A 17500-nucleotide genomic window follows, 5' to 3' on the forward strand; every position below is an offset into this window, starting at 1 on the left:
AATATGACAGTTAACGACCGCTCATCACCACCGGGAACTTTAAGCACCATTCCTTGCATGTGCCTCGACAACATACCACACACACACACACACACACACACACACACACACACACACACACACACACTCACACACTCACACACACACACTCACACAGACACACACACACTCACACAGACACACACAACACACACAACACACACAGCAAACAGATGGGTTGAAATAAGAAAAGAACATCGCGTCAAGCGCTCATTAGATGAAAATGTGACAGAGAGACTGGTGTCTTTGTCTCAGACCTATCACACACACTCCTCAAATCCTCAAATAGCTTCCACTGTTTCCGGATAATTTTTAAGATCATATAATGTATGATAAATATTTATATAAAATAAATAAATACATAGCAAAAATATATATAATATAAGGTATTGTATATACATAATATAAATTAAAATAATATTTTTTAAACAATCTGAAACAAAAACTAAAAACACACACACAGATAAAACCCCCCTCCTGTAAACTATCTCAGTTCTCTGCTCTGCTAACAAACAGCCACGGGGCTGAGCCCTGGCAGCGCTATCGCGAAAAAACTAAAGAGCGGCAAGGCTAATTGCTGGTGATCATGACGCAAACTGTTTCCATGGTGACCCCAGTTTTGGAGTACCCTGCTCCAGCATTTCCTCATCTGTTTGCACTCACACCAGCAGGCTGACAATGCAGTCGCTGCATCCTGTTTCACTCTGCTGCAGTCAGCCTCGCTGCTGCTGCTGTTAACCCTTTATTCAACAAGTCTCTCCTCCTCCTCCTCCTCCTGCTGCTGCTAACTGCTGCCAGATAGATAAGCAACACCAAGTCACTGAGTAACACTATGGAATTAAAACTAAACAACTAAATACTTAATAACCCCCCCCCACTGCTAGTTGCGCTTGTGTGTTTGTTTGTGTGTGTGTGTGTGTGTGTGTGTGTGTGTGTGTGTGTGTGTGTTCCACCTATCTGTATTTTATCTATTCTAAAATTAGGAGTGTTTCTGTCCAAATTCGAGTCATCAGAACAAATGAACACAACAAAACGTAATAAATAAAATAAAATATATTTTTTAAATATGACAGGTAACTTTGGAGTATTTCAGGAATACTTTCTGGCAGCACTTGTTTGAGTGAACAAGTTATTGTAGCTAATGATACTCTTGATAGGTTGCAGTGCATGTAACAAGGACATCTATTGTTCCTGTGTATGTGTAATTGTAAGTGTATGTGTAATTTGAAATTACACATACACAGGAACAATAGATAGCCTTGTTACATGCACCGCAACCTATCAAGAATAATATCATTAGCTACAATAATGTATTGGAAAATGTATTGATTTTATACAGTCAATGTAAAATTGAAATAGCATTTACACAATGTAATCCAAAGTGTATGGATACACTATAGCCTACTATCTGACACCTACAGTCTGTATTAATTACCTGTCTCTACTGTACGGTATATGTAAAACCTCTTACAATGTCAAAGGTTCTTCTAGGTAGGCCTGTTGCTTGATTTGTATAAGTCAGTATTTGCATAGCAAACTAAAGAGAATTACAAGAGAGAAGTTAAATATAGCAGTAAAATGTGTGAATTCACATAAGCCAACATAATTGTTTGTATAATTATACCATAAATTTGCCAAAAGAAAAGCCCATATTGGTTAACAATCATTACAATAACACATATTAATGTATATTTCCTCAGATTTCTGCTGAACTGGGAAAACGTTGAGGACATGCAGGTACTGTTCCCTGTTCGTTAACTCTGTGTTCTATGTGCTCATGTTATCTGTTGCTTGTTGTTTCTGTGTTTTCTGTTTTTCCCATATTGTCAGTGTCTTTGAGCCCGGGAAAAGCGCTATATAAATACAATTAATTATTATTATTATTATTATTATTATTATTATTATTACTAGTGCAAGGTATTACGCGCTACATTAGTTGAAACTAGGTCTGGTTAGATTGGAGCGCAGGTTTAACTAGGTATAGTCTGTGTGTGTGCGTGTGTGTGTGTGTGTGTGTGTGTGTGTGTGTGTGTGTGTGTGTGTGTGAGTCCGAGGCCAGTGTGATATGAAAGGGCCTTAGTGTTACCGTGATTAGCGTTCATGCGTTAACTTGTGCGATAATACTGGATTTGTCTTGATTATTTGATATTATTTCGCCCCCACACAATTTGTGTTGTTTGTATTGTCACTGAAAATATTGGTGAATCTGGTTATAAAGAAGATCTGATTCATTCAACATCATGAGCAGCAGAACTCGGCCCTGTGATTTCCATGACCTGTTTTCTTAACCGTGATTCAGTGGAGTGGAGCTCTGCATAGATGCCCACCAAAGCTCAACACACAGGGAGAGACTAGCTTTGAATTACACACACATACATTCACTGAGAAGTAACTAGATGTAAGGTGGCACACAGATATAATAAGCAGGCTATAGATATAATTATATTATCTATATATCTATATAACTATAATTGCAAGAACACACAAAAGAAAGACTACATCAAGATATGGTGTAACAACATTGCCATATGGAAAAACTGTGTCTTGTATAAAATATATTGGAGCAAATTGCTGTACATACGCAAGTAGAAATATACATAAAATACATGAATGCAGACCAAAGCAAAACAAAGCAATTTCACCAATATTTAATAGGTCAAATGTATTGAATCTAAGCAATCGCACGATTTTCAAATTAGTTTAGGCTAAATGTAATTCATATCAAATACCAACAACCTATCTCTATTCAACCAATGTTTATCTTTACACTGTTAAACATTTTTCAAAAACAACAGAATGTCAAAAATCTTTCTTCTTATGACTATATCACACACAAATCAAGCACTTTTAAAAAGATAATACAAGCATTATTTTTATCTAACTACTTTACACAAACCTACATACAACGGTTTTGTAGTATTTTTCTATGTGAAATGTCCTCTCCACGCCTTCCGATAGCAGTCATTTTCTCCCCTTTCTCATCACAGCTAGAAGCAGTCACAGTAAATTCTACTGGCCGATTAGTAAAAACTTGGCTTTTCTTTTTTTTTTTTGGTAGCAGTCACACTCTGGTACGTCACCGGCTAGTGACGTCAATGTTATATCATTCCACATGGCTTTACAGCAAGAGAACGTGACAGCTGAGAGGCGCTCTGCTTTCTGCTGCCCTCCTCTCTCCCCTCCCTCCCCTCCCTCTCTCTCGCTCTCTCCCCTGCCTCTCTCTCTCTCTCTCTCTCCCTCCCTCCCCGCTGCCTGCTGCTTGCTCCTCGTGTGTACATGGGAGTTAGTTAAGAGCATTACTTACCCCTGCCTGCCTCCCAAACCCCCCAGGAGTGCTATCGGAGCAGGGGGGGGGGTTGTTTTCCCCTGCTCTGACCACGTCAACACCGTCAATGGACTCCCTCCAAAATGCCCAAAGAAGACCACAGCAACTGTTCTACCTCAGGGTATGTTCAGAGTTCACAGTGGTGCAGTCAGTGAGACTTCTTCATACAGAGAACCGTCATGCTACACTCACACTATGCTCTGTTAGAAATACTTGTTAATTGGTGAAATGTAAACATGGATTTGTCCATCTGGTTCGGGGAGGTCCTGGTGAACATGTGAGTTGGACTCATAAAGTAGGAAGTGGAAAACAGGAGCTTAACGTTGACAGGGTAATTACGGTTCTGTCTGTCAGAGCCGAGTATGAATGGTTCGGTAATGACACAGCCCCAACGTAATCATTTCACAGTTTTTTGGGCGACTGGCGTTATATTACAGGTGATCATAGAAATCGTATATCATGTATGTTAATAGCATGTGTGTCTAGTGTCTCAGACAGTCCAACAAAGGGATGGTTCACTTTTTTTCCCCATAATTCATTTCATGATGATGGACCCAGATGGTTTTTAAAGGTAGACTACATGGCACGGTAGGTAGTCGTTACGTCGGCCCATTGTGCATCGTCACATTATTCCGTGAGCTTAGAATTATAAGGTTCTATCTCCGTTTAGGGCAGTTCAGAGATATTGAGCGTCATAGTTTTTACATTCCATTATGTTTTGTGAGATGGAACCTTTGTATTTTATGAATTACTACCTCAAAAATGTCTTTTTTTTTTTTAAATAGCACCACACAGGCATTAATGAACACCTAATGGATCAGATTATGTAAAAAAATAAATTTTGACAAAAATGGAGATAGAACCTTATAATTCTAACGACACGAATTTCGTCTCCTCTTTTTGAAATGATCTCTGGTAGCGTCACCGCGCTCTCCTTTCCCATTGACGTCATATCCCAGAGTCAACCTTTAAGTGCTTACCTTTATTTAGTTACTGTATGTCTAGAAGCAGCAATCACTCAACTTGTAGATGAAAATGGAAGTAGCCAGGTAGTGTCTTTCACCATTACACTACAAAACATCCTTTAAAAAAAACTCCAAAGCTCTCTTAGATTAGCAGATTCGATTTGGCAGTCTTTTTTGGTAGTGTTCTCACCCACATTTAAGCTTTGTTGACAGTTTTGAGTTCTGACAGGATTTTTTTACTGGGGTTTTTGGGTGCCCTGGGCACCTTACTCAAGAAGACAAATAAGAGGCTATTGTTTGATTTAAACATTACTTTGCTTCATTTGGTAATCTGCCCAGTTTACAACCCTCAGAGGACATTATAGTTTCTACACAAGGAGCTTTGGAATTTTTTAGAAAGGCATTTTTGGTGCTTAATGGAGCAAGACGCTATGTGCCCCTGTTCTCCTGTTCTATATCTCCAAGTTAAGTAATGGAGGCTAGTGGACATTACTAAATAATAAGGAAGGTTAAATAAGCACTTAAAAACTATCTGGGTTGATGGGAGATATACAACATGGAAGATATACACTAGACTACGGTATATGGACAAAAGTATTGGGACACCCGAACATCACACCCATATGTGCTTGTTGAACTTCTCATTCCAAAACCAGGGGCATTAATATGGAGTTGGTCCCACCTTTGCTGCTATAACAGCTTCCACTCTTCTGGATAGACTTTCTACTAGATTTTTACAATATGGTTGGCGAGAAGGACTGGCTCGCAGTCAGTGTTCCAATTCATCCCAAAGGTGTTCGATGGGGTTGAGGTCAGAGCTCTGCGTGCAAGCCAGTCAAGTTCTCCCAGACCAAACTCGGCAAACCATGTCATTATGGACCTCACTTTGTGTATGGGAGCTTTGTCATACTGAAACTGGAAAGGGCCTTACCCAAAACTGTTGCCACAATGTTGGAAGCATACAATTCTCTAGAATCCCATTGTATGCTGTAGCGTTAAGATTTCCCTTCACTGGAACTAAAAGGGCCTAGCCCAAACCATGAAAATGATAATTGTGTCCACATACTTTTGTTCATATAAGTGTACCTAAAAACAAGTGTAAAAATAGTGAGCCAACCCTTTCAAGAGAAAAAACATTTAGGCTACACAAAAATGTTGTATCTCTCCTTTTTCTCTCTTCTTTAACTGACTTGTTTTGAAGTGGGACAGGGTCTGAGGGAGAGGAGAGGGACTGAGGGAGAGGACAGGGGCGGAGGGAGAGGACAGGGACTGAGGGAGAGGACAGGGACTGAGGGAGAGGACAGGGACTGAGGGAGAGGACAGGGGCTGAGGGAGAGGACAGGGAGGGAGGGAGAGGAGAGGGTCTGAGGGAGAGGACAGGGACTGAGGGAGAGGACAGGGACTGAGGGAGAGGAGAGGGACTGAGGGAGAGGACAGGGACTGAGGGAGAGGACAGGGACTGAGGGAGAGGAGAGGGACTGAGGGAGAGGACAGGGTCTGAGGGAGAGGAGAGGGACTGAGGGAGAGGACAGGGACTGAGGGAGAGGAGAGGGGCTGAGGGAGAGGACAGGGACTGAGGGAGAGGACAGGGAGGGAGAGGAGAGGGTCTGAGGGAGAGGAGAGGGTCTGAGGGAGAGGACAGGGACTGAGAGGAGAGGGGCTGAGAGGAGAGGAGAGGACAGGGTCTGAGAGGAGAGGAGAGGGACTGAGGGAGAGGAGAGGAGAGGGACTGAGGGAGAGGAGAGGGACTGAGGGAGAGGACAGGTGCTGAGGGAGAGGAGAGGGACTGAGGGAGAGGAGAGGGACTGAGGGAGAGGAGAGGGACTGAGGGAGAGGAGAGGGACTGAGGGAGAGGACAGGGACTGAGGGAGAGGAGAGGGACTGAGGGAGAGGAGAGGGGCTGAGGGAGAGGACAGGGACTGAGGGAGAGGACAGGGAGGGAGGGAGAGGAGAGGGTCTGAGGGAGAGGACAGGGACTGGGGGAGAGGACAGGGGCTGAGGGAGAGGACAGGGAGGGAGGGAGAGGAGAGGGACTGAGGGAGAGGACAGGGACTGAGGGAGAGGACAGGGACTGAGGGAGAGGACAGGGACTGAGGGAGAGGAGAGGGACTGAGGGAGAGGACAGGGACTGAGGGAGAGGACAGGGACTGGGGGAGAGGAGAGGGACTGAGGGAGAGGACAGGGACTGAGGGAGAGGACAGGGACTGAGGGAGAGGACAGGGACTGAGGGAGAGGAGAGGGGCTGAGGGAGAGGAGAGGGTCTGAGGGAGAGGACATGGTCTCGAGAGTGTTGTTGATATCAAGTTGGTAGTAGTGCTGTAGTATTTTCCAACTCATAATGCCATTATTGGTAATGTACCAGTCTCACCATAACTTGCTTGCGCTGCGCAGGGTAGATGGGAGGGGGTGTCATGGGTCCCGTTTCAGGCAGTGAAAGCTGACACATTTAAGACACACCAGATACTTCTTATCACAAAAGTAGCTGTGTGACAGCATGTTTGACAATGTTTTGTTCAATAAAAACTTAGGCCTATATAATCTAATAGGATGTTAAATCAAGCCTATTTAGTTTAGTCAGGCTATTAATTTGACAAATTACATTGTTGACAAAAAGTTCTGCCATCACTTTCCTTAGAATCTTCAACCACACAGACACACAGACAGTGAGTCAACCATCCAACTTAGTAGATGTGTGTAAGTCTCTCCAGGCCTCAGTGTAGCATTCCTGAGAAATGTTGTTCCTCTCCATTTGCTCAGTTTGTAACGATAACCTTATCCACACAGTATGTCATTGATTCCTATGCAAACCAGAGACTCTATAAAAGCAAAGATATTAATTCCTAAATTACATGAACCATTATCCTTGCATTAAGATAGACTCAATTCAACTTATTGAGTGATTTGCTGATGACATTGTGCATTTTAGATCATTTTAGAGTGTCATAGCAAAGGGTCTGAATACTTATGTACATGAGGTATTTCTATATTTAAATTTGATTAAATTTACGGAAATGTCAAAATACGTGTTTTCGCTTTGCATTCTGGGGGATTGTGTGTGGATTGATGGCAAATTATTTTAATTTAATCCATTTTAAATTGAGTCTATTACACAACAACATTTGGAAAAAGTGCAGGGGTCTGAATACTTTCCGAAGGCACTGTACGTGAAAACGTGACAAATTCTAGACATTATCAGCTTATTCTTGCAGGGACGCATGTTCAATATTGCAAATGCAAGCCTATTGCTTATGAGATACCTGACCTGATACAGTAAGTCTAGAAAGCATTAGCCTAATTATGTAATTGCAATTTGTGTGAATGTGAATATGCGATTCTGTATTTGATCAAACTATATAGGCTACAACTCCACAACCTAGCCTATGATCTGAAAGATAATTTGTGTCCTTCCGCCTTTAATGCGAGTTAAGGAAAACACATGAGCCACAGAACACTGTTAATACTGTACACAGCTGAGCTGCTCATATATTTGGCTATGGCAGAGCATTTTGATTGGTCTATGAGTGGTCAAGCCCTCGACACACTGCTCATTCATTTATTCATCATCTCCGGCTACAGCCAGAATGTGGGCGACAGATATCAGCGCGAAACTGAAACGGAAATGCTCCCTGAGTGATAGGGCCACATCCCAAATGTAAATGAGCGCACCTGTATTTCATTGGTAGCATAATTAGGTCTGCCACAAGTAAGTATACCATTTAGAGGTACTGTATGCCCTGTCCCAGGTCAGTGTACACAGACAACCGTACCGGTAAATTCAGTTCTGCACTGAATAAGCTAGGAGATGATAGAAGAGACCAACAGTTCCAAACACTGATGTGAAATTAGCACTTAACTCAATACCAATAACAGTTTTGTAGTTATTGGGCTCCATGTTTCAATTGGAGTGCAATAACCTTCAGCATCATATCACCAAGATAGGCCTACACTAAATACATGTATACTGTAACGCACAGGACTGGGAGTAACTCGCCCCATGCAAGTCTTGAACCCTGATCTCCCGCTTAGCCTACCAACCAACCGCGCTAACCGCAACCCCAAGAGACTTAACTCCCTTGGCGTAGCTGCTAACAGGCATTATACAGGTTCGTTACAATATTACGAAACCCATTTCGGGGGCCGTTCTGCTGCCTACAAAATGGCTCTTTGACAATACCTTGGATTGCTCTGTCCATTGCTGCTTAATGTTTAATCATACCAGCAGCAGCAACACCTTGACGAAGACAACAGCAGGATTCCCTCCCTGCCATCCCGCTCCATGTATTATGAATACAGAAGTCTCGCCGTCACTCCATTAATACATAATGTACACAGTGAGACCTCTACAAGAGCACAAGCATCCGTGTAGGCCAAGGCATTCCCTCCGACACGTTGAGGGATCTCACCAACGTCAAGCAGACGTGCTCATTCACACCCCATCATGCAGCCCTGGCCACGCTACAGCACGGACATGTCACTAGGTAAGTCGCATTCATGGACATGTGAAGGCCTATCTGGTTTCTTTTGTGCTGTAAAACTCAAGCGTTAGGCAATTCCAGCTGTAGGATTTTCAAATCATGACGACGAGATTGGCAAAATACCAGTCTCACATCCGCTGGCTTGCACTGAGATGGAAGGGCGGTGTTTTTTGAAGTGTGTCCTTAAAAACAATCGCCAAAGTTGCAATTTCAGGCAGCGCAAGTGGAGACATTTAAGACCCACCAAAAGCACTTCTTAGCGCAAACTCTGCTGCTTTAAATTACAACAATTCTGACAGTAGTGGCACATGACAATTTAAAAGTAGGCGTATAGTCAAATAGGATGTTCAATGTCTAGCCTACTTCATTTATTAATGCTCTAGGCAGCAACACATGTACTGTATAGCTTGTGAAAGCTTCACAAATTCTGAACATTCTCCGCTCAATCTTGCAGGACATTATGTTCATTAGGCTACTGTAAATGCAAGCCTATTGAGATACATGGCCTGATACAGCACGTGTATCACGTCTAGATAACATTTGCCTAGTTAGTGTGTCATTGTCATCGCAATTATGTGTTGTATTTGATAAACTAACTGACAATTAAACATAGCTATTATGCTACTATGGTCTGGCAGACCACACGTGTTCTCCCGCCTTTAATCCAAGTTGAGGATAAAACACAAGCCACTGCACTGAATGCTGTAAATTACACAGTTGAGCTCCACATATTTGGCTATGGAACACAAGGTCAGAGAGCGGTCAAGCCCTCACAACACCTGTCATATACGCCTATCACCACAAACTTGAGACATTATTTCTAAAACACCCCCTGAGCGATAGCGTCATAGCATAAGGCTTAAACCAACGATTGCATTTGGGTTGTTAAAATAGAGCCCTATGTATCTTAGCCCTAGGTAATAGCCCTACTCTATCTTAATTGAACAACTGCGTATTTTCCTGAACATCTTTCTATTTCTGACAATCTTTAGTTTCCAGAGTATCTCTCTCTTCTCAAAGTCATCTTTAGATAGTTTGATTCTAATTAATGGATGAAAAGTCTTATCTCTCTGAACATGTCGTGCCTTGTGAAGATTAAAACATCATTATTGGAAGAAAGGTGATTTCAAAGTGCTTGAAGTCCAGCAATGAAATATAGTAGCCTACTAACCACAAAGGCCTATGATACATTTCTGAATTAATGGCTTGTGTCTCATTCCCTTTATGTCTTAACACTAAACAATCATCTTAAATCAAACAAAGATGTCTCTTCTTCAGAGCATTAATACATTTAGATTTTTTATTTTATTTTATTTTTATTAGGAATTTACAAATAGCATCATTTACACATTATGACACTAAGTAATGTCCAGTGGATGGCACTTGAAAGCATTATTTAAAACACTTATTTCCAAAGTGGTCCTCGATGGAAACATAAAATGAATAAAACAAAACATCACACAATAAGAGCTTCTAACTAACATCTCTGAATCGTTATGGTGAGGGCCTGACACTAGGTTATGGTGAGGGCCTGACACTAGGTTATGGTGAGGGCCTGACACTATGTTATGGTGAGGGCCTGACACTATGTTATGGTGAGGGCCTGACACTAGGTAGGTGTAGTGTATGGAGGTGAGAGGGCCGTTGTTGGAGCCCATACCACCACCATGTCTCTTTCCCAGAGCAGAGGCAGTCATGCGCTGAAATGCCAAACACCTGCGATAACAGCCTGTAACAGGCCCTCAGCGCCAGCGCCAGACACTGACCTGCTTCCCTCCAGCTGCACATCGACAAACCCACAGACAAACTTCCTCATGTGTTCAAGATGAACCGATAAAACCACCACTTCGCTCACCGCTTCGCTCACACAAAAAGAGAAAAAAACAACTTACTACTGTACTTAAGCTCTCCTCCGTCACCGAAACTCATCAAATCACTGTGCCTCACGCACATCAGTTAGAGGAGAGCATGCAGGGTGAGTGTCTGTGTCTGTGTCTGTGTCTGTGTCTGTGTCTGTGTTTATGTTTATGTGTGTGTGTGTGTGTGTGTGTGTGTGTGTGTGTGTGTGTATGTATGTATGTATAAAGGACACAACTCTCTCACCGGGGGGTTAATTCCACGGTTTACATTTTTCTGCCGAGTGCTTCCATACTTATTTACGTGGAAGACTTGAGACGACACACAGATACGTCTCCTTTTATTCTCCATAACACCACATATAATACACGCCACCAAACCGTGTTTGTGAGTGTGTCCTGTTTCCGTTCACAAAATGGCGTTAAGATACAAATAGGGGGCTCCTATCCGGCACTTAAGATTCCCTGCCACCGGTTTTTAAGGGCAGGCTCCGGTTCTGCGTATTGGATTCACGACGTCACTTTGATTTCATTCAATATAACGACTCAATATCAGCCAGATAACGCACGCAGGACGCGGCTCCCGCTCCGCGCCGTCACGGTGGTTGGCTGTGAAGACGTAGTAGCCTGGGTGACGAGCGCGGGGCTGTGACGCGGCTGCCTGCGAAGGCTCTGACTCACAGAGGGGCCGGGGAGCGTGTCTGTGAGCGGTGTGAGGGAGAGTGTGTCTGTGAGATGCTGTGTGAGGGAGAGGGTCTGTGTGAGTGTGTGAGGGAGAGTGTCTGTGTGAGCGTGTCTGAGAGCTGTGTGAGGGAGAGGGTCTGTGAGCGGTGTGAGGGAGAGTGTCTGTGAGCTGGGCTGCTCTTCAGACGGAGGGAGAGTGTGTCTATGTGAGTGTGTGAGGGAGTGTGTCTGTGAGCTATGTGAGGGAGAGTGTCTGTGAGCTGGGCTGCTCTTCAGACGGAGGGAGAGTGTGTCTGTGTGAGCAGTGTGAGGGAGTGTGTCTGTGTGAGTGTGTCTGTGTGAGTGTGTCTGTGTGAGCTGTGTCTGTTAGCGAATAGGACAGAAGTGAACGTGTGTGTCTGTAGCTGTGTGGTTGCTGATGTTCAGACGGAGATTTCTGCCAAACATTCTCCCAAATATTCCACATTATCCATCATCATCTTGGCTATCAGTTTATGATACCACAACTCTCATTCACAGAGGCCTGAGCCAAGAAAACATAAACAAACAAACAAATTAAAAAATATCAATAAATATGACACACACAAAATTGCAACCACGGACCGGTGCTTGTGTCCTTGTGTGTGGTAGCATCATGGGTCCTGAGGAAGGAGTACAGGGGAAGCGCAGGTTTCCAGTGGGGGGTTGAGAAGGTGAGGGAGAGCCAGAGGTTGTTGAGTGTGTGACTAGCTGACAGGATATTATGACCACAAAGCCGTGGCACCTCTCTCTGAACCAAACAAGTCAGCCGCGATACAAGTCTCCATAAACAACACATGCACTAAGCACACACATCTGAGAGGCACTCGCTCAATCTACCTTTTACTCAGTGACATTTGTGTAAAGACAGATAATGTAATATCTGATTGATTCAGGTACTTTTTTAAAAGATGAAAGCTTAACTGCAAGAAATTGTTACAGTTAAAAAACACCGCAAAATAACACAATTCGGCACATTTTGAAGCATAACATCTTTCATGGCAATGACATAACAAGGCCTAACGGATACGCTACGGCATTTTCACAGAAACACAACAAATGTGTAAAATGAGCTAGGCCCAGTGCCAAAAGCAACATATGAAATGATGTTAACGTGAAACTTTTTTTTGCTCTCAATACATAGCCTAACATTAAGGGTCAAACTACATCTGGACTTATTTTGTCTGACGGCTTTGGCTGTAGAAATCATTGCTTTATAACAGGAAATATTAAGCTGAAATCCAGACTATATTATCATGTAGGAAAACATGGCCGCCGTGCCAACGTTAACTGAACTTGAAAACACGTCACGTGGTGCAGACGGAACGCTCGTGTTACTGGCCGTTCATCACCGGGCCAGGAAGTCTTAGACACGGTGTCCTACGCCAGACAGGGTTTCAGAATGACATGGCAGAACTTGGGTGACAGACATGGAAATGAAATGCAAATGTTTCCCCCAGTCTCCGATCCACAACCTGCATCATCATGATCCTTGATCACCCCTTAGTTGACCAAAACACCTACATACCCTATCATACCATCATATATCATGACATACATACCTAGGCCTACCTATCAAATACCTACATACCCTATCATACCTACCATCATATCTCATCATCATATATCATATACCTACCTATCAAACACCTACATACACTATCATACCATCATATATCATGACATATACCTACCCATCAAACACCGACATACCCTATCATATAGGCTACCTACCATCATATCTCACCATTGTATATCATATACCTACCTATCAAACTCCTACATACCCTATCATACCCTATATTTTTTTTTTTCTTTTTTTTTTTTTCTTTCCTAGCACCAGGGGAGCCACCCCTCCTAAATGTCGTTGTTTGGTACCTGTACTATAGCAATGACAATAAAGACCATTCATTCATTCATTCATACCATCATATATCATATACTGTACCTACCTATCAAATAGCTACATACATCATTCCTATGCAGTAATAGCCACAACAGCAGTACAAACATTAATTGTATTAACATGTTGTTAGGCTACATAGCAATTTATTTGTAATTACAAAGTAGTTTATATAGTGTATAGTGTATAGTGTGTATATATATCACATTCCACTTCTCATATATATATATAGGTATACATATATATATATATATATATATATGTATATACAGTATATATACAGAAGTGGAATAGGGACTGTTCTTAACACCATGTATGTATTTTTCATAAATCACCCAACTCCAACGACCATTACAACTGTCGCAGATAAACTCGATTTGATTTATATCTCCTGAAGTTATCTAACTGGTCCCAAATCAAGGGTAGGTATGTTAACAGCGCTGAACTTCAGCTGTGTGTAAACTAGAAACAATGTCATACAAACAACGGCAGGCCTACGTGCGTCACTGACAACAACGGATCAGCCACAAGAACAAGACTCACAGCATACCATCATATCATATAGCGTGACCACACAACAAACCAAGGAGCACTGACGTCTTTAGCATGAAGCATACACATAAATTTGATCGTACTTGCAAAATGCAACCTTTAAACACTGCATGCCACATGTCAAGCAGTGACAATAGAAGAATATCCACACCACACGTTTTACACGAGCACACACACATACATACATACATACATACACATTACACACACACACACACACACACACACACACACACACACACACACACACACACACACACACACATATGCATCCTATTTAAAATAAATGATGCAAAACCCACAAGTAATTGTTCACTAATTGTGTGGTATCCTTTCTCTACATTGTTAATAATTGACATAGCTTAGGCCTACATATTTCTGACAATTGTGTTTCTCATATCCATGTGTTTTGACACCCTAAAGAACACTAGGCCTATTAAACAGTCTATATTCTCTTATTGACGATGACACATCGTAACAATGTCATATATCATGAGGGCAGGGGGGGCTACAAACATGTTGTGAAAGATTTTGAATCGAGCTGACCGAATAAAGTGTGACTTAATAAGCTATACTAGTCATTGAGGATGTGCCGCTTGTATATGACAATGTGTTCTTATATATATATATGTGTATATGTTCTTCTAGCCTGTGATATTTGCAGCTCAGCTCTTCAGTCCAAAACATAAATGTATCTCCTAAAGCCCAGTTGTGAGTTAGGCTTAATAACGACAACACCTTGACAAACTGTCACACATAAGACTGGACTGTAGACCAGTGAACCATACGTGGCTGAGACCATCACTGTCTGAGAGCCCTTGACTGTGGTGTTCAAACATGGTGGTCCTCTTAACCTGGGACACTAGCCTGTCTACCTCCCTACCACGTTCTTAGGGTGATGCTGCTAGCATGTCTGTCTACCTCATTAGGTCAGAGGTGGACAGCAGGCAGTAACATCATCCCTTTCACTGGTCGATACGTAGCCTACACCAATCCCCCTCGCTGCATGACAAAGTAAAAGCTATGAGGTAGTAGCCAGGCTATGAGATAGTATGAGATAGTATCCAGGCTATGAGGTAGTATGAGATAGTATGAGGTAGTATGAGATAGTATGAGATAGTATGAGATAGTATCCAGGCTATGAGATAGTATGAGATAGTATGAGGTACGTAGTATGAGATAGTATGAGGTAGTATGAGATAGTATCCAGGCTATGAGGTAGCATGAGATAGTATGAGATAGTATGAGATAGTATGAGATAGTATGAGGTAGTATGAGATAGTATGAGATAGTATGAGATAGTATGAGATAGTATGAGGTAGTATGAGATAGTATGAGGTAGTATGAGATAGTATGAGATAGTATGAGATAGTATGAGATAGTATGAGGTAGTATGAGATAGTATGAGATAGTATGAGATAGTATGAGATAGTATGAGGTAGTATGAGATAGTATGAGATAGTATGAGATAGTATGAGGTAGTATGAGATAGTATGAGATAGTATGAGGTAGTATGAGATAGTATGAGGTAGTATGAGATAGTATGAGATAGTATGAGATAGTATGAGGTAGTATGAGATAGTATGAGGTAGTATGAGATAGTATGAGATAGTATGAGATAGTATGAGATAGTATGAGGTAGTATGAGATAGTATGAGATAGTATGAGATAGTATGAGGTAGTATGAGATAGTATGAGGTAGTTTGCAGGCCTGAGTCTCTCTGCCCTCCATCCATACACAACGTCCACTGCAGGACAACTGACTCCATTATTACAAAGGACACCTTTAACACTGTAGTGTTGCCTGAGTGAAGTGTGTTTATTTATAAACTAATATGAAATGAAGCACCTTCTTATCCATGCGTTTTCCATAGTTATATTATTGTTTAGGTAATACAAATAGCCTAAATAAATTAAAACATTTCATAGATGTGCAATATATTAACATCTCATATAGCAACACTCTAGATAACGTTATCAGGTGTAGTGACACTAGGCCTAACTGCTCTAGATCCAATATGTCTAAACATAATTATTGTTGCTTTGTAATTGCAGAGTAATGGAATTAATTCAGTCGTTTTTTCTTACCAAAGTGGAATAAGGGCCATTATAACTGACTCATCTAATATGGAAGACTGAGTCAAATATCAGTTGGACACATAACCAACACACATTTTGTGTAGGCCTATATCACTAAATATTTGACTATTTTTTACAAATAATAATTGATGTAGCCTACTCCATGAAATAGATTCAGATTTGGTTATGGATAATAAAATACTCTCAACGTTGTTACAAAACTGGACAACTGTGATCCAGTTTGTAAGAATAGGCCTACATCAACTTTCATTAGACTGTGTGTGTGTGTGTGTGTGTGTGTGTGTGTGTGTGTGTGTGTGTGTGTGTGTGTGTGTGTGTGTGTGTGTGTGTGTGTGTGTGTGTGTGTGTGTGTGTGTGTGTGTGTGTGTGTGTGTGTGTGTGTGTGTGTGTGTGTGTGTGTGTGTGTGTGTGTGTGTGTGTGCGTGCGTGCGTGCGTGCGTGCGTGCGTGTGTGTGTGTGTTATACTATTAGGGTTCTCAATGGAAAATAAATAAATATATGTTCACAAGACATGGAGCTGAGGGTGTGACTGGTGGAGCTATAGTACACTTGATAAACACGTTCCATTATAACGGCCTTGCAACAGTGCAACCACGGGAGAATATGGCACGAAAGAGATAGGTGGACACATACAGTTATGTACTAACTGTACTACTGAACCATGTGTTCTTAAAACATTTGTGCTGCATTGTTCCCCAACTAACGGTTACATTAATTAGATATTTCACTGTTATTACCTGGGCATAGGCAACAGTGTAATGCATGAACATGGAATTAACCTGTTTGCCTATTTGTTTGGCAATCGGCCTATGTTTTCCTGTATACACAATTCAACAGAAGGAAAAAAAACTATCTGATATTTAAATCAATCAACTGTAAATGAACGTGTCATTGAAAAGTTCTAGGGTCTAGGATTAGTGTCGACTGAATGAATAATACCAAAATATGGTCTCTCAAAAAAAAACATGTTGTGAATTCTTCAGCTATGTTGTTGGGCTAATAGGTTGACTTGAATGTTGTTCTTGTATGAATCATAGAAATTGTGTTTTTGCCCCCTTGCTTGAGGTTCAAGGTTGTGTATACACTCCAGCGCACGTGTGCAGGTCCCTCTCTGAGCGGGCTACTTCTGCACAACTGAAGGCATGATGAACCCTATGCATTATGAACCGTAGAGGCTATGCATTATGAACCCTATGCATTATGAACCGTATAGGCTATGCATTATGAACCCTATGCATTATGAACCCTATGCATTATGAACCGTAGAGGCTATGCATTATGGACCGGTATGCATTATGAACCGTATGCATTTATGGACAGTATGCATTATGAACCGTATGCATTTATGGACAGTATGCAGTGCAATGAGCACCTACCTGTTCTCTGGATATGCACGGTAACGAAGGTCTGCGAGGCATTTTACAACTGCCGTAATAGCTGGTCGACGTTTCCCCCAGAGAAACGCAACTGGACCTCCTCCGGGGTCTGATCACGGGGACCTTCTCCTCGGCGCCGGGGGTCCTGCTGTTCATAGGCGCTGGTTCCCTGGGCGGGTAGTAGTGGTCGAGGCAGAGCGCCAGGAG

General features: G+C 42.1%; 1 protein-coding gene across 1 annotated transcript in view; it reads right to left on the reverse strand.

The window, feature by feature from the left end:
• Nucleotides 1–17500, reverse strand: part of pde3b (phosphodiesterase 3B) — a 70519-nt gene that overhangs the window by 52153 nt on the left and 866 nt on the right. The window contains exon 1 of the mRNA XM_080529923.1: nt 17294–17500. This exon is cut by the window's right edge and continues 866 nt beyond it. Coding sequence (XP_080386049.1) covers nt 17294–17500 — 207 coding nt within the window. The remainder of the gene's footprint in view (nt 1–17293) is intronic.

This window comes from Nansenia antarctica (genome assembly GCF_963989245.1).
Source record: "Nansenia antarctica genome assembly, chromosome: 4".
NCBI lineage: Eukaryota > Metazoa > Chordata > Actinopteri > Argentiniformes > Microstomatidae > Nansenia > Nansenia antarctica.